Source organism: Culex pipiens, chromosome 2 (genome assembly GCF_016801865.2).
Source record: "Culex pipiens pallens isolate TS chromosome 2, TS_CPP_V2, whole genome shotgun sequence".
Taxonomy (NCBI): Eukaryota; Metazoa; Arthropoda; class Insecta; order Diptera; family Culicidae; genus Culex; species Culex pipiens.
In genome coordinates, this window is record NC_068938.1 from 41104976 (window position 1) to 41123559 (window position 18584).

Sequence of the window (18584 nt, forward strand, 5' to 3'; positions counted from 1 at the left end):
TCCGGCTACAAAAAAGTACATAAATATCACTAAAGTGGTCAGAACTCGAGACAGGGTTGCCAGATCTTCAATGTTTTAGACTCGTTGGAAAGGTCTTTCGATTACCTAACCAACGATGGGTCGGATGATGGATCTGGACATCGTTTGCATACATTTAAGTGAGATCCGGCTTCTAAAAAGTACATAAATATCACTTAAGTGGTCAGAACTCGAGACAGGGTTGCCAGATCTTCAATGTTGTGGACTCGTTAGAAAGGTCTCTCGATTACCTAATCAACGATGGGTCGGATGATGGATACGGACATTGTTTACATACATTTAAATGAGATCCGGCTACAAAAAAAGTACATAAATATCACTTAAGTGGCTATAACTCGAGACAGCGTTGCCAGATCTTCAATGTTGTAGAATCGTTGGAAAGTTCTTTCGATTACCTAACCAACGATGGGTCGGATGATGGATCCGGACATTGTTTACACACATTTAAATGAGATCCGGCTACAAAAAAGTACATAAATATCACTTAAGTGGTTATAACTCGAGACAGGGTTGCCAGATCTTCAATGTTGTGGACTCGTTGGAAAGGTCTTTCAATTACCTAAATAACGATGTATAACATGATGATGTTTGGTTCAGTTTACTGCCATTTATTCATCTTCCGAAAATATGCGAAAACACATTTTTATACATAACTTTTGAACTACTTATCGAAACTTCAAACAATTCAATAGCACCGTATGGGACCCTGAACCAAGTCGAATGCGACTGGTTTGGTCAAAATCGGTTCAGCCAGTGCTGAGAAAACTGAGTGACATTATTGGTCACATACACACACACATACACACACACATACACACACACATACACACAGACATTTGTTCAGTTTTCGATTCTGAGTCGATATGTATACATCAAGGTGGGTTTTCGAGCTTTTAATAAAAAGTTCAATTTTAGAGCAGGATTATAGCCTTACCTCAGTGAAGAAGGCAAAAGAAACACGAAAATTGAAGTTTTCTAAGTCTCACCCAAACAGCCCACCATTTTCTAATGACGATATCTCAGCAATTAATGGTCCGATTTTCAATGTTAATACATGAAACATTCGTGAAATTTTCCGATCCTTTCGAAAAAAATATTTTGAAAATTTTTAAATCAAGACTAACATTTTAAAAGGGCCAAATATTGAATATAACGCCCATTTAAACTAGATTTAAAAAAAATCAAAATATTTTTTTCGAAAAGATCGGAAAATTTCACGAATGTTTCATGTATCAACATTGAAAATCGGACCATTAATTGCTGAGATATCGTCATTAGAAAATGGTGGGCTGTTTGGGTGAGACTTAGAAAACTTCAATTTTCGTGTTTCTTTTTCTTTAAGCCGCTGTATCTCAGCAACCAGAGGTCCAATCTTCATTGTCTCTTAGACAATTTTATAGCAAATTTTATGAACTTTTCAAAAAAAATATTTTTAGAAATGGTCACTCATGGTCACTATTTTTAAAAATTGAAAAACTGCAAATATTTCGCTAAAATCAAACTTTCGGTGGCTATATCTTGAAAACGGAGCCCTTAATCAAAAAATCTGTACAAATTCAATTTTGCATTAAAAAGTAATGTCAAACTTATTTTTGCATAAAACTTCGATTTTTTCCAAAAATCACTATTTTTTTAAAATTCATAACTCGGCGGCAGATTTTTTGACCATGTTTCTCTATGGCTCAAAAGTTGCGGATTTTTGTCCCCTAAAACATATCAAAAAATCTCGAAAATCAAAAAATACGTATTTTGGGAAATTGAGTTTTAGTGAAAAAAAAGTTGATAAAAAATATGCAAATTTTTTTCCGTGTACCTGTTTTTTTTCTCAAAAGTCCTCAACAATACCTACAACTTTGCCGAAGACACCAAATTGATCAGAAAATTCACTCAAAAGTTACAGCTGTTTGAATATTTACATACCATTTTTGTATGGACAGCAGCCAAAATTGTATGGAGACTTGTATGGGTGAACCAATGACGCAAAATAGCTTATTTGGTCATAGGGAAGGCCCCCACAAAGTTTGAGTCAAATAAAAAAATACAAAAAATAAAAATGGTCGAAATCGGCCGATTTCGTAGAGAGTTGCTCAGCTGCCAAAATAACAGGATTTGTTCTAGGCACGAGAGTTCTTCAGCGATGTCATCTTAAGATGTCCTCTACACAACCCTTTTAACAGAATTTAGTTTCATTGAGAAGAACCTGAGAAATGGTAAAATTCGAAAAAAATACATTGACCCAATCTCACCCCCCAGACCCAATGTCACCGCCGCTGACGGTATTTATAAATTTTTAGAAATCTAAATTTCAATGCTGTGAATTGAAGCTTGATATGCGTTTTAGAGTATAGATTAAAAATACTGTAAGCCAATTCCAACGAACCTCTCAACAAATTCAATCAAGTAACCTGGCTAATATACACTAATATGTTTCTAAATGTGGAAAAAATACCAAGCGAAAATTTGCGGCACAAATAAGAAATTGTGAGAACTCCTACCAATAAAATTTAATGATCTCATGACAATCTTCATTTAGAGCAGTTCTCTAGGATTTCGGTCATTCGATTTTTTTTTGTATTTTTTAATCCGACTGAAACTTTTTTGGTGCCTTCGGTATGCCCAAAGAAGCCATTTTGCATCATTAGTTTGTCCATATAATTTTCCATACAAATTCGGCAGCTGTCCATACAAAAATGATGTATGAAAATTCAAAAATCTGTATCTTTTGAAGGAATTTTTTGATCGATTTGGTGTCTTCGGCAAAGTTGTAGGTATGGATACGGACTACACTGGAAAAAAATAATACACGGTAAAAAAAATTTGGTGATTTTTTTATTTAACTTTTTATCACTAAAACTTGATTTACAAAAAAACACTATTTTTAATTTTTTTTATTTTTTGATATGTTTTAGAAGGCATAAAATGCCAACTTTTCAGAAATTTCCAGGTTGTGCAAAAAATCACTGACCGAGTTATGAATTTTTTAATCAATACTGATTTTTTCAAAAAATCGAAATTTTGGTCGTAAAAATTTTTCAACTTCATTTTTCGATGTAAAATCAAATTTGCAATCAAAAAGTACTTTACTGAAATTTTGATAAAGTGCACCGTTTTCAAGTTATAGCCATATTTAAGTGACTTTTTTGAAAATAGTCGCAGTTTTTCATTTTTTTAAATTAGTGCACATGTTTGCCCAGTTTTGAAAAAAATATTTTTGAAAAGCTGAGAAAATTCTCTATATTTTGCTTATTTGGACTTTGTTGATACGACCTTTAGTTGCTGAGATATTGCAATGCAAAGGTTTAAAAACAGGAAAATTGATGTTTTCTAAGTTTCACCCAAACAACCCACCATTTTCTATCGTCAATATCTCAGCAACTAATGGTCCGATTTTCAATGTTAATATATGAAACATTTGTGAAATTTTCCGATCTCTTCGAAAAAAATATTTTTGGAATTTTCAAATCAAGACTAACATTTCACAAAGGCCAAACATTCAATATTACGCCCTTTTAAAATGTTTGTCTTGATTTGAAAATTCCAAAAATATTTTTTTCGAAAAGATCGGAAAATTTCACAATTGTTTCATATATTAACATTGAAAATCGGACCATTAGTTGCTGAGATATTGACGATAGAAAATGGTGGGTTGTTTGGGTGAAACTTAGAAAACATCAATTTTCCTGTTTTTAAACCTTTGCATTGCAATATCTCAGCAACTAAAGGTCGTATCAACATAGTCCGAATAAGCAAAATATAGAGAATTTTCTCAGCTTTTCAAAAATATTTTTTTCAAAACTGGGCAAACATGTGCACTAATTTAAAAAAATGAAAAACTGCGACTATTTTCAAAAAAGTCACTTAAATATGGCTATAACTTGAAAACGGTGCACTTTATCAAAATTTCAGTAAAGTACTTTTTGATTGCAAATTTGATTTTACATCGAAAAATGAAGTTGAAAAATTTTTACGACCAAAATTTCGATTTTTTGAAAAAATCAGTATTGATTAAAAAATTCATAACTCGGTCAGTGATTTTTTGCACAACCTGGAAATTTCTGAAAAGTTGGCATTTTATGCCTTCTAAAACATATCAAAAAATAAAAAAAATTAAAAATAGTGTTTTTTTGTAAATCAAGTTTTAGTGATAAAAAGTTAAATAAAAAAATCACCAAATTTTTTTTACCGTGTATTATTTTTTTCCAGTGTAGTCCGTATCCATACCTACAACTTTGCCGAAGACACCAAATCGATCAAAAAATTCCTTCAAAAGATACAGATTTTTGAATTTTCATACATCATTTTTGTATGGACAGCTGCCGAATTTGTATGGAAAATTATATGGACAAACTAATGATGCAAAATGGCTTCTTTGGGCATACCGAAGGCACCAAAAAAGTTTCAGCCGGATTAAAAAATACAAAAATTAAAATTGAAGAAAAAAGACCGATTTCGTAGAGAATTGCTCTTTACCGAACTAAATCGCTCACATTTAAATTGTCATCTTCCGAATCAGTCATTTCTATACAAATGTGACAACACGCCAGCACAAAAGTGTTCCAGAAAAAATGAAATCCTCATGTTTAACAAGTCACAAACAAATGAAGCACACTCATTTTCCCTGTTTAATAACGTCCATACGGTAGATCGATCGATTTCTAGTCCATAATTTTCCGTCATTATGTCACCCATTATTAACCACAAATCGTCCGTGTTTTCCATCCACAAATTGCTCCAATTAAACGTTCACCCCCCACATAACCCCTTCTCAATGCTAGATTTTCCTCGTTTTTCCTGTCACCCCGTCGACTGACTCACACACAGACTCACCACCACACGCGATAAGAAGCAAAAACACGTCCATTATTACGACAACGACAACTTAATTAAATCACTTCAGAATCGATAAATCATTTAGTCGGGGCGGCCAGCCGGTAGCAAAAACTGGCCACCCAACCCATCCGTGGCGTGGTGTGCCGGGAAAACATATGTTCCCATTAGCATGGACGTACGTCGGGAGGAAAAACGTGGGGCCGGGGGTGGTCGCAAATGAGACGCATGAGCCGCTTATCTGTCGCCTTATCTATAGCACGTCGTCCTGCAATAAACAACCACCCCATCACATCCTCATTATTGATATTGTTGTTGATGTTGCCCCTACCCACCCAAAACCACCAAGCCATAATGTCCTTAGGCCGTATGGTGGGAAGTGCGTGTTGAGAGATTTAATGTCCTGGTGATTATGTCCAGTTTGAGGCTTCTTGTGCGTTTGCCATAAATTACTTGTTATGAGATAATTAGAAGGAAGCATTTTCTCATGCTTGACCACGTCGTCCTTGGCGTTGTCCCTTGTAATCATTCTTGGACACAGAGTCTCGCTAGCGAAGATGATGGTGATCAAATTCCAAAGAAAGCGTTGTTGGTGTCTGGAGGAATGTCCTTCATCTTAGGATTGACCCGAAAACGCCCACGAAACATATGTTGGCCAAAATAGACTAGAGTGCGAAGTTTGCTCCGGGCAGTCGTGCGGAACCCTCTCTCTGGTTGTGGACAGTTCGGAATAGTTGGCTTCTTTGATAAGGGGACTGTAAGCAGGGCTGTGGAGTTAAATTCGGTAGAGTCATTTTTTTTTTGCGAGAGCTAGAATCGGAGGCAGAGTCGAAGTCACTAAATTTTCAGAATCCGGAGTCGGAGTCGCATTTACTCAACTCTGGCTTTTGAAACTAAATACAATTATTCATAATAGTACTCAACCCTCCATTTAATAAATTCACTTAAAAATTGTGAAGCAAAAATATAATCTATAGCCACATCTTTAAAATAAAAAAAAACGCTTCCATAAAATTTAACATTTCCATTTAACAAAACCATAACATCTTGTGAAAATTTCCCGGAACTCAGGAAAAATCTGTAATACTGTTAAAAGGCCTGATTTTAAAGAACAAAATTTATATCATGAATTAACCAATTTAAAATCTTTTACCTTCAAAATAAAAATACGTTTATGTTCTAAGAAATTTTTACAAAATGCTATCGATGCTCCGAATAGCGATCTCAGATTGCTCAATGTTTTTTATCTACTCCTATGGAATTTTATTGTCTTGTAATAGCCAGCTCCAAACGTCCATGATCGAAAGGAAATTTCACGAAATTAATCGGTACGACTGTCGAAAATGTTCTGATTTTATTGTAATCCAAAAGTCCCCCAGAGCCTCACACATGAGGTACTGAGGTTTTGCTTACTGAGCATTAATCGAGCTACTTGCTTTAATCGCGGCGAGGTAAACGAAGTTTAGCTTTGTTCGCAGTTTGGGTTACTGTTGTTGGCTGTTGGTGGCGTCGATCAGTTATGCGGAAAGCAATTTCCGTAACTAGAGCGTCCAATTTCCCGGGGTTACAAAATTTCCGGGAAATGGGAAATTTTCAGCAAATTTCCCGGGAAATCCCGGGAATTCCCGGGAAATTTGAAATTTAACGAAAATTATTCTAATCCTGTTTCTGATTAATCTTCTGCAACGAAATTGTATAGAACAACAACTTTTATGGTCAAAATGAGTGTGAGGATCAATTAATGGCTTGACTGCTTGTAAAAAATCATGAGACTTTGAGAAAATATATAAACTTTCTTATTTTTTAAATCTTACAAATCGTCCCAAATAAAAAAAAATAATATCAGTATTTTTGTTCAGAAGGATTTTTTGAAATCAAAGTGTTTGGATAGTGAAAATGTATGCTCCACAACCATAAAATTGCTTTTAAATTTGTCTCAGTGACCATAAAGTTTAAATTAAAAAAAAAAAACAAAAAAATGAATTTGCCTTAAAAATCTAATTTCTAGGGCTTTTTAACTTGAAACACTATTTCATGAAATCACAACTCAAAGTTTTCAAATATTTGGAGCGAGTTTTTGAAATATAGTTGCATTCTTTGGGTAAATTTCATATGATACGAAGTTGTTTTTTAATTATTTTTTCATGGTTTTATGATATGATTTTAGCTATATGGTATTCAGCCCAATAAATTTATTAGATGAAAATAATTTTGAGCATTTAAAAGTGGTTGAAATTCAACGATATTTTTTCAAATATAACCCTCTTAAGCCCTTGGTAGCTCACGTGCTTTATAAATTTATAACTTCAATCTGTAATTTCTCGAATACTTAGAAACAATTTTTTCTCACACAAACCATATTAAAAAAATTAATTATATCAGTGCAATTTCCATCCAACTTGTTCAAGGTAAAAAAAGTCAAACAAATCTCAATGTTGATCTTGGCCGGAAGATGTAAATATCTTATTTTCAAATGATATTACAAAAAAAAAATTAAAAAGGTTGTCAAAAATAAAATAGTTTATATTCATTCCATAACAGCGAAAGTTTTGTGGTCCAACAGATAAGCAAACAATATTCCTAGTGATGGAAATAAATATTATCTGAATTAAACCTTGACATGAAATTTACAGACAAGCTGATTAGTTCAATATGAACAGTAGATGGAAATAAATAAAATCAAATCAGGCTCTACAATTATTATTTTTTGTATAATTTCAAAACATTGGTGCCAAAAAGGTAGGAAAATACTTTTGCTTGTATTTCGGGAATTCCCGGGAAATTTACAAATTTCCCGGGAAACGGGCAATATTTTTATCCGGGAAATCCCGGGAATTCCCGGGACGGGAAATTGGACGCTTTACACACATCTGATTTTTAAGAAATATTATGTTTCGAAAAAAAACAATTATAATGCAGTTATCGATTTGGAACTGATCAAAACAACTTATTGATAACTCAATTTCCAACAGTGCTTAGATCCTGCATAAAACTGCACAACCAATCGAATTGCTGTGGAAAATAGAACAACCGGCCGTCAATCACCTCCTCTGCAAAAAAAAAACCGTTTCACCTTCGCGTGGTAATGAATAGTAAACATTGTTGTTGTTGCCAGTTAGAAATGTGCAGCTCAGTAAATGTTACAATCCACACCCTTCTACAGAAATCGATTGCAATTCTCCCCCTGAATCCTCTCCGCTAACCTTCTGTGGGAGGATTCATTCTGAAAATAGACAGTTTAATAACAGTTCCAATCTAAACGGCGGGGGGAATATGAGCATTTTTCTGCAAAAGGTGTGATTTATGTACGTGCTGGGTTGATCGGAAATGAGTGAAATGTTGCAGTAATGAGAACGAATTTCATTTTCTACCCCCACTTCACGTGGCCTCAAAAGAGAAGTAAATGTGATGTACCGCGTTTTTTTTTTAATTTGTATCTACCCGCCCACGTGTGTACTTTCCATTGAGTGCTTCTTTATGTGTACATGGAACAAAAAAAAATACCCCGTACTTTTACTGGTAATGGCTGCAGTGAGCACGTAATCGGTATTTAATTTTAATGAGGGGGCTCCAGAAGTCAATTAATGTAATTTTCCCTGTCCTCGACGCCATCGTTCGTCGCCGGGGGGCTGCTCCAGGCGGTGGGGGTGGTTCGTTTCAATGGAAAACTAATTATATTTATTGAATTGATTTTGTGCCGTCCACGTGGGGGCGCACGGACTCGGCGAGGAAAAGCTTTACAATCCTGGCTGGACGGAACGTGTTTTTTCCGTAAATTACGTGTTCCGCAATCGGGGCTGTAAAATCAAAGGACAGGTCGTAATGAAAGTGGAGAGAGAATGTTTGCAGTTGCAAAGTAATGGATGTTTGTTAAGCGAGAATCCTGTTTGATTTTGTTTATGAATGGAAATTGTTTTATTCGAATTTCAATTATAAAATTCAGAAGTTCTAAGTGTTGGAGAACCTTTCAACTGAGATAAACTCATTAGCCTTTACAGGTAGTGTGCTTACAGCTATGATTAAATTTTACTAGCGGATAAAACTTCATATGAAAAAATAACGCAATCAATTTTGAGTTTTAAAAATATTTGAACATTCTCTCATTTGAATCATCCCTCTATTGAAAATAAGCAGCACATTGCAATAAAAAAAATCATCGTTCTAACTTGTTCTAATCTTGTTGATTCAAGAATGAGTTTCAATATTCCAGAATATACGATTTGTCACCAAAAATTTTCTTTTCCTTGATATTATTCCTTGATTCCTTGTATGACATATTTTACGTCATTTGTGAAATATTGTTCTTTTTTTTATTTAGTGGTACAAAGTATTTGAAAAAAATTGTCATATTTATCATTTATTAGCAGATGAATCACACGTGAATGTGGCTTTTCCAAAATTTTAACAATTCATTTGTTTTATAACACTGATACTCTCAAAATATGATATAATTTAACCAATTAATCAATTTTTAAAATATACAAAATCATGGTGTAAAAACATTATTATTCTAGTATAAGGGAAAATTTTAACATAAAAAGAGATAATTCCACCACTCAAAACCTGTTCTGTCAAAAATCAAACCACAAACGACAATAACACTGATGACAACGATGATGATGCGACTCTGCTGGTGGTGACAGGAGCCATGCTCCTTTACTGTGACACTCAAACGAGCGAGTGAAGAAAACTGATGAAGAATAAGATCCAATAATCTTAAAGCAATGAATTGACAGCAATGGGAAAAATGTCTCATAGTAAAATAACAATATCATCAGTTTTTTTCTGGTTTAATTGTTTTTTTTTGTTCAACATTTTGTTATTAATTGAAGTTGCATAAATTCAATTCAGTTTCATATATTAATGTTCAAACAATATTAAACTTACATTAAAAAGTTAACCGTAATTGAAATCTATAGGTTATTATGCAAAAAAAAAAACTGCGAAAAAATAAAAAGTTAAAACCCCTGGAAGTGGAGGAACAAACACGATCTCATGTAAAGTTCACATATGAGCTTTCCCACCCTCGCCCACTGCTGTGCGTCCTCCCAGCAGCAGGACCAACGACTCCTTACGGCACGATGGAAGTACATAGGCAAGGCATACACACCGTTAAAAAACAGCATCCTTCCTTTCTCATAAGCGTGTATGTATATTGACTCTCCGTTCCCTCTGGGAAGGGGGGAGGGTGGAAAATGTGAAAGAAACGAGAACACGCTTAATATGTATATGTGAATTTAATTTAAATTTAGCTTCACCGTGTGGGGATGTGTCTCGGAGTTTTTTTTCTGCTGGAAGAAGTTTGGACTGGGAGGGAGTGGGTGGCGAAAGAGGCGAATGTGTGTAGAGGAGCACCAAGATGTTGGGATCTTGTGTCGCTTGGAGAACAAACGACGATGTTTACCATTGGTGGGGTGGACCTAATATCAGTAAACTACACAGCTAAAAAAGTAGTAATCCAGCTGCGTGTAAAAGGCCTGGGTGTAAAATAAACTTTGCATTATTTTATGAAATTCTGTGTAATATTACACCCTGAAATATGTAGCCCATCAGTATGGGAAACCTACTTAACCGAAATGTCAAGCTCATATATGCGTTTATCCTTACAGCTTTTAATCGGTCTGATGGCCGAGTGGGCTAAGGCGCCAGTCCTTACTGTTGGTGCTGGGTTTGGATCCCGTCGGTTGCAACTTTTTTTTTGTGTTTGCAAAAATTGTACATGCAGTGTGTAATATTAAGTGTTTATTTTGACGAAGGTGATGTGCATGCTTTTGCATGCGATTTTACCATCGGATTTTTTGCTGTGTAGGGTAACTGTGGAGAAAGCTTTTCTGTTTGATTTTTAGACTCATTGAGCATTTGACAAACAAGATATTGCTAACAAAAAAATAATTTTAAATTAAAAAGCAAACTTACTTGATCCTGTTGTCCTGTTGACTTCCCATATTGAGGTCCCTCTAATGTGGGGACTCCAAGTGGGGGTGGAGATTCATAATAAAATGGCGTTTACCCCCACCAAAACCACCCCACTACTCGACTGATTTTCCACGAGAAAGAGTGGAAGAAATGTAGATGACGCCCGGTTCTTTTTTCTCACAAGGTTCGTTGTTCCGAGGGTTTTCTCCACTTGGTTGGGTGGTTGGGATGACCCCCCCCTCCTATAATGGAAAGCCAAGCTGCTCGAGCTCATGTGTAGTGTTGGCGCACACATACATGGAACAGGGAGGATGCTGTGTGTGAAAACGAAGCTGAGGGGGTGGTAAAATAATAAGATATGAAGGCGACAGATTTTTCGTTTTTTTTTTTCTCCTGGCTTTTCTTCCATTGCCAGCCTTTGTTGCCCTGGTGCCGAATGATGAAATACTGCTTCTGGTGGGGCTACTGCCGTTGATGAAAAAATCGCAATTGATCCATCCAGCAGCATAGGAGAGCTTTTCGAAGATGAGAAATCATGAAAACTTTTTTATTTGTTGGAGAATTTTAAACCATATTTTTTACGCAAAATATCGAATTTATCAATGATTTCGAAATTTTATGAAAAGTTTCCTAAAGGTTATAAATTAATTAAAAAAAGCAAACAATTATAAACGGTCTAATTATTTTGGGTAAAATTTCAAGAACCAGTTTTTTTTTTATTCTTTATTAAAGAGTTTTACAGTCGGATGCTGGTTCAACATATTTAAGAACCAGATTGATTGCAAACAAATTTCTAGGATGAAAAAAAAAAATTGTAAAACGCATCTGCTTGTTGTAAGTTATTTAAAAAAAATATTTTGCAATTCCGTTGTGAAACTTCTTACTTTTCCTGTCATTCTTGAACGACGAAATAGCCTACTTTTCTGTACCAAAAATAACAGAATCGAATAGCAACACTTTTCAAAAGTAACACTTTTCAACATTTTTTGATTTAAACGATTTATTGACAAAATACATGAAAATTTGACATAAAATTTCACTCAGTGTGTGTTTTTTGGAATTGCAAAAAATGTTGTATGGAACTCGTTGCAAAACTTGATTTTTTCAGCACTCTTCGTATTTATCCAACTCGGTGAGCCTCGTTGAATAAATTTACGATTCGTGCTGAAAAAATCCTCTTTTTGCAACTTATTGCATAAACTACTATTTTGCAATTTCGCTGTGAAACTGTCAACTTTTCCTGTCTTTCTGGAGAAACGAAACGGCCTACTAGTATCGAAAAGTAACATTTTTCAATTTTTTTTTTGATCGGTGAATAGACTAAATACATGAATGTTTTACATAAAATTACATTCAAGAAGCGTTTTTCGGAATTGCAAAAAATATTGTAAGCAACTCGTTGCAAACCTTGATTTTTTCGGCACTCGTTGTATTTATACAACTCGGTAAATCTCGTTGGATAAATGTACAACTCGTGCTGAAAAAAAACTTCTTTTGGCAACTTGTTGCATAAACTACTATTTCATGTGATTAGTGATTTTGCATCTTTTTTTTCATTGACTTTGATCCTAGATTTTAGAATTTCAATTTACATCAAAGTCTCAAATTTCTTTATAATTTATTGATCTTTATATTTTTATAAAGAAAGCAGAATTTTAAAAATAAATTAGCTAGATGAAAACTTATCTTCAAATTTTATGCCTGATTTTTTAAATGTTTAAACAAATAGTATCACAAGATGATTTTTACATCATTACAGTCATGTTACTATCTAAAATTTGCAAAATAACAATGCATTTACGAACATATTTGTTTTAACTTGTAAGATTTGTACTGATCTGTGGTCCCAAAATTCAAAATTTGAAAATCAGATTGAGAAGGTTTTTATTTTTTAAATCATTATGCATGATTAAAAATCACATATTCTAGTCTCTTAAATTCGATTTTACAAGTTTTCCCACAATAAAATCAATTTTCGTCGATGATTTGTTTTTTGTTCCCTGATTTGTAGAGAAAATTTTGAAAGTGGTGGGGAGAAAAGCTTGTATGTTCTTTTTTAGATGTTTTTGTAGGCTTTTGCTGAAGATGTAGAAAACATAGAAAATCCTTATAATTCTACAGAGGGCTCTTATTTTTGAAGGATGGTTTATTTTGATTCTATAAATAAACAACGGAAGATCTCTTATAGCAATTGTTTCTATCAATTAGTTCAAAACTATTTGGACAATAGTCGAATAATAATGGTTTTAAATTGTTATAAACACTGTGCATTAAATTATTTATTTTATTAAATTATAATGCGTCTAAAATTTTGATGAAATTGTAAAGCTTAAGAAACATTTCAAATTTTACATCGTTCCCCAAAAGATAAAAACTTCCGGAAAAGCCGACCAAGTGTGCATGGCGTTTGGAACGGGCAAACAACGAATAAAAAAAAAGAAAAAATGTGTGCGGCAAAATGAAAAAAAGGAGTTTTTTCGAAGTGAGTTTCGCTGAGCATAAATATGAGCACATTATGAGTGACTCTCGCTAACACACACACATGTGTGTGTGGAGGGGTAAGGGTGTTTTTCCCAGAGGCTGTGAAAAATAAGAGGGAGAATGGGGGTGGTAAAGTGGCGCGAGATCAACCTATAAGACGTGTGAGTGTGGGGGGGGGGAGGAGTGGGTGGTAGGTTGTCAACATCATTATTCATTCGTGCCCCGGGAACTGGATCAGGCAGCCTGGCCTCTCGGTGCCAGGGAGATTCGCCAAGTGTGGGGTGTGTGTTTGTGCACGACGAGGTGTACATATATATGAGCCCGGAGAAAGCGAATTTCCATTAGTGATAAAAATTGCCCCGTTGTTGTTGGGGATGGTCCCCGCGTCTGCTGGTGGCAAACATTACATATATGGAAATGTTTTTTCTCTGGTAACGAACGGCAGTACGGCAGCTTTCAAAGTGTAAATTGAGAATAACTTTGGACGAAGCCTTGTGGAAATGGGATTTGTCAACTTTTGGCACACGATAAGAATAATTTTAATGGCGAAAACGAATTTATTCGGAAAGAATCATTGAATTCGATCAAAATCAAAATGAGGTGAGAAATATTTTCCCACGGTTCTTAACACCAAATCTCCCTAATCAAAAGATCACCCTCTTCCGGTGACCAAATGACCACTGAATGCCATGTCCACTCAATTTCCGCCAACCACTACGTTAGCCTATAACAGTCAGATTAAGTTCGATTTCATTACCAGCCTGCCCAAGGGTGGTTCGAAATCTAATTGATCCAATTAGACACTTCAGCAAAAACAGAATTGCAAGCCTCGAGAAGAAAGACGTTGTGTACTCCAAACAATCACCAATTACAGGGTGACTTTTCGCACGCACCGTCACTTTCACCCCAAATCTTCATCTCCCCCCTCAGGCAGGCAGGCAACACTACACGTGTGAGGTCGGTTATCTTCCGGAACGGAAAAGTTTTCCTTCTCCGTCCTCGGTGGTCATTTCCGCCCCGCACCCAATCTCGACTAATTGAAGCGTACAACAGCGTTGCGTACGGTGTGTCGTTGCTGGACAAACATCAAGGAGTAGTGTTTTCTTAACGGCATAAAGGTCTTATTTGCGACCTTTACCTAAACGACTTGAGCCATTTTTGCGATCATCCAACGTTCACATCACAAGTGAAATGGCTTGAACAGGATGGGAAAAAGTTTTCTCGTCCTTTCAATTATCATTATCAACCTTTGGTCATCGCAGGCCCGGAACTACTGGTTAGGGTCCAGGCTTGATTAGATGTTCAGGCTGGTATTTCACCATATCAGAAGCGCCGTAATGCAAACATATGTTCGTTGGAAGTTAGTACCAGTGTGTATTAGGCGTATCATCTCGTGACCTCATTGAAGCTGGGCTGTTTCCCATAGTACTTGAATTTGTGGAAAATGTCATCTGGTTTTGGTTTTGGAATATAAGAAAGTTCAAGCGGATATGGAAGATTACACAACATATTTAGTCAAGATGTGTTCATAGATAAAGAATAACATATCGTGGAAGCTGTTACTGTTAGTCCGAGCCAAAAATCATACAGTAGAAGCTTTCATTTGACATAAATGGCAACTTAAGAGGCAGTATTTGTAAATATTGCTCCGCTTGTTCTGGCGTCGTATCGAGGTGCTTCGATTTGGATGAAACTTCAGCGTTTGTTTTTCTATACATGAGAAAAACTTATGCCAAATATGAGCCCTCTACGACAAAGGGAAGTGGGGTAAAACGGGCTTTGAAGTTTGAGGTTGAAAAAGCATAAAAAATCTCAAAATTGCTCGCATTTCCGTAGGACTTCTTCAATTCCAACTCTCTTAGATGCATTCGAAAGGTCTTTTGAAGCACTTCAAAATGTGCCATAGACATCAAGGATTGGTTTGACTTTTTCTCATAGTTTTGCAAATTACCGTTAAAAATGGATTTTTTTTAAACCTTAATATCTTTTTGCAACAGCCTCCAACATCCATAATCCCATAGGTCAAAAGATAAGTAATTTCATGGCCTGTAAGCCTACGGTATTAACTTTTTGGCCAATCACAGTTTTTCTCATAGTTTTTTTTTATTTTTCTATAACAAATATTTTACAAAGTTAGTTTTTCCCTTGTAGGCCGTTATAGCGGCACTTTTTGTACTCAATTTTGTCATATTCGGAATCCTCGGACAATTTCACGTAAGTTTGAAGTATTGGAGTTGTAAATTTGATTTTAAAAAATAATTAAATTAAACATTTTTGAAAAAAGTTAGATTTGGTTTATTCTGTGATCACTACGTCAAATGCTGTACCTCTAATCCGACAAAATGTTAAAAAAATATTAGAATTCATTCCAAATGGCATTTTTTCCAATCAAATTTACAACTCCAATACTTCAAACTTACGTGAAATTTTCCGAGGATTTCGAATATGACAAAATTGAGACCAAAAAGTGCCGCTATGGCGGCCTACAGGGCAAACATTGGTGAAAAATTCGCTCTTAAAATAAATTTAATATAAAATAAAACCCAATCAATTTCAAAAACCAAATTCTAAAAAAAAAAACATTCCAAATATTCCAACGAAGCATTACAATCCCTTCGTTAACCATTAATTTATCCTGGATTATACCAATTACATCGCCAAAAGGACCTTCAAATAAAAACCACCACCAGCGTTCTTCAAATCCCAATTAAGCTGGCTTTCCGGCTAGTTCCATTCCGGTAATCCTTTCGCGTGAAACTAGTCCACGACTTCAAAGCAAGTGCCCGAAAACTACTTCCTTCTAGTGCACGCTCCTATGAAGAGAGAAAAAAAATCTCGCTATATTCATATCGTCATATCGGAATGCATGTGGTGGGATTTTCTCCTTCCTCTGGTCCAAGGGATTAGATGGTGGGACCGAAATCGGATTTTGCCTTTGGCCAGAGATTTTTTCGTCGACAAGTAGCTTTATTAAAAATTTGTTTTCCTTTCATATTGGGCTAGAAAGAGAGTCCTTGGTGTAGAGTTGCACTAGGGTATATGGTTTTGCTTGAGATTTGGGATAATCTTATGTTAAATTTGGTAAGTTTATTAAGTTTGTACTGGAGAAACCTTGCTTTGGCAAACTTCATCATCAGATAATTTACTTGAGAAACTTATTTAAAATTGCAAAAAAGCAAAGTTTTTGCCGACAGTGCAGAATTTTCCCCTTGAATCTCATCCCTAAGAAGTGCACCACCATCGGCTAAGCCAAGCTCCATTGAAAGCACGCTCGTATATTGGCTTTCCAAGCCAAGTTTGCACACACTACATCATTACGGAATGCAAAAAGGGTTCCCGGCGAGGATCGTCCTGGTGGGTGCTGCTGCAGCAGCGAAGGGAAATCCTTTTACATCCCGAGTTCCAATAGATGGACTTTTTTTTCGTCAGAGCCGTTGAAGAGCGGACCACAAGACGGTGCATGGGATCACTTCTCCAAGAAGGCTCATTTTTCATCACAGAAGAAGGAAGGTTTCCTCTTTCGTAGTGCCGGCGGGGACGGACAAAGAGGGGAAAGTTGGGTGTTCAAGTGGATTCTTGTTTGGGCTTGCCGCAGCAGTAGTAATTGTGGAGCGACTTGAGCTTCAAAGTATGCTGATCTGGATTAGTGATTGCTGCTGCAATTTTTTGTTTGTTTTCTTGTGTAATCTAGTGGGCAGTGTCAAACATTTGTGAACAATGTCACTCCTGAAGGAAGCAGCTGATCCGGACTCGGAAGCAAACTTCGACTTCTACAAAGCTCTATTTGGCGATGAAAAGGCCGAGGAAGCATCCGAGGTCCCATCCAAGACTGACCTCGAGATTAAGGAAGATGTGAAACAGTCCTCACTGCTAGCCAGATCACGGTCACTGCGGGAGTCTTCACTGGATAGTCAGCTGTACCGTCGTAGGAGGACTTCCAGCTTTCAGCGCGAGTTGATGATTGTCCAGAGCATAAGAAAGCTCAGTTCGATCAAGACAGAAATAGATGCAGAGTTCGTCGTCCGGGAACAATCCAAAAAACCCGTTCCTCCGGAAATACTACATCATGTGGAAGCTCAGCACAAAGCTATGGTAGAATCGTTAAGCAAAACCCTGGAACAGACTCGTGAGAAGCTGCTCAAGATTGGATCGACGGTCGTGAACAAATCCGCTCGTACCAAATCTTCTGCTCCAATGGAATCCCTTCTGGCCAAAATGGACCTGGTTCGTGAGAATCTTTCCAAGAAGCGTCGCAAGCTGATAGTCTCGTTCTGCGTGCTAGACCAACTCAACAAACATAACACAGAACTCGATCAGCGCATCCAGAACATTCGGCTAGAGGATCTGCACGACCTGCAGGTCGAGGTCAACCGCACCGGCGAAAAGATCGACGAAACCCGAAAGCAAATGGCCAAAGCGCGATCCCGATACGAGAGTGACCTCTGCATGGCGTCGCACATCCGCGAAAAGTGGTACGTCTTCCAGAACAAAATCCTGGGCCAACTCGAGGACAAGTACGAGATGGATCGGGACATCCGGGAGAATCGCGTCTACATGTGCGGGCTGCTCAAGCGGAAGCAACAGCTGCGGAAGGAGCGGCTCCAGCTCAAGAAACAGTGCCGACTCATCGATAATGAAGCGTTATTGCGGAAATATGACGACGCCGTGGAGGGGGTACGGATTAGATCGAGATTTCTATAATGAAAGAATAACTCTCATTAAATATTCCATCTAGATTGCCGCTATCCGTGCCTACACGAAGAAATTTAATGAACTATGAGTCTCCCCGAAGCCGGAGGGAACCTATTCTTCCAAATTAATCTCGGTCCCGAAAATGAGTCTTCGAATCTTCCCCATCGCTGCTGACAATGGAACAATACCAAAACTGCTCTCGAAATGAACGAATCAATCAATCTCAAGTCTTCAGTTTGTCGGGCTTCCACCCTCTATTGTACACCCAAACTCTCTATCTTAATTAAGCGATCTTTAAGATGAATCAATGTTCCCCAACCCCTTGCTCGCTTTCCCCCCAAAAACGTTCCTCGACAGTGATCAAATCGCTTCAAATTAGAACCCTGCGTAGCAGCGTGGCTCAATCGAGGGTGAAAATTGCACTTTCAACACGAGAAATGGTGCGTTTTCGGCTATTCCTCAGAAGTGCTCCCGTAGCGTGTCTTTGTGCTGGCTTGGCACGCACATTTTCCAGTGGGGCGGTGAGAGAGGGTGGGTAGTTGGAAAATAGCGTCTAGTCACTGAGTTGTAGGTTTTGAACGTGGAGAGTGGTGTTGTTTAGAAAGAGAGAACTAACAGAAAGTGCGTTG

General features: G+C 36.7%; 1 protein-coding gene and 1 long non-coding RNA gene across 2 annotated transcripts in view; one reads left to right on the forward strand and one right to left on the reverse strand.

The window, feature by feature from the left end:
- The window catches only part of LOC120419945 (uncharacterized), a 118646-nt gene that overhangs the window by 41105 nt on the left and 58957 nt on the right, over window positions 1-18584 (reverse strand). The window lies entirely within an intron of this gene.
- On the forward strand, window positions 16957-18330 carry LOC120419922 (uncharacterized). The gene is made up of 2 exons (XM_039582791.2): window positions 16957-17937; window positions 17999-18330. The coding sequence occupies exons 1-2, from the start codon at window positions 16981-16983 to the stop codon at window positions 18041-18043; spliced, it is 1002 nt and encodes a 333-aa protein (XP_039438725.1). The 5' UTR covers window positions 16957-16980; the 3' UTR covers window positions 18044-18330.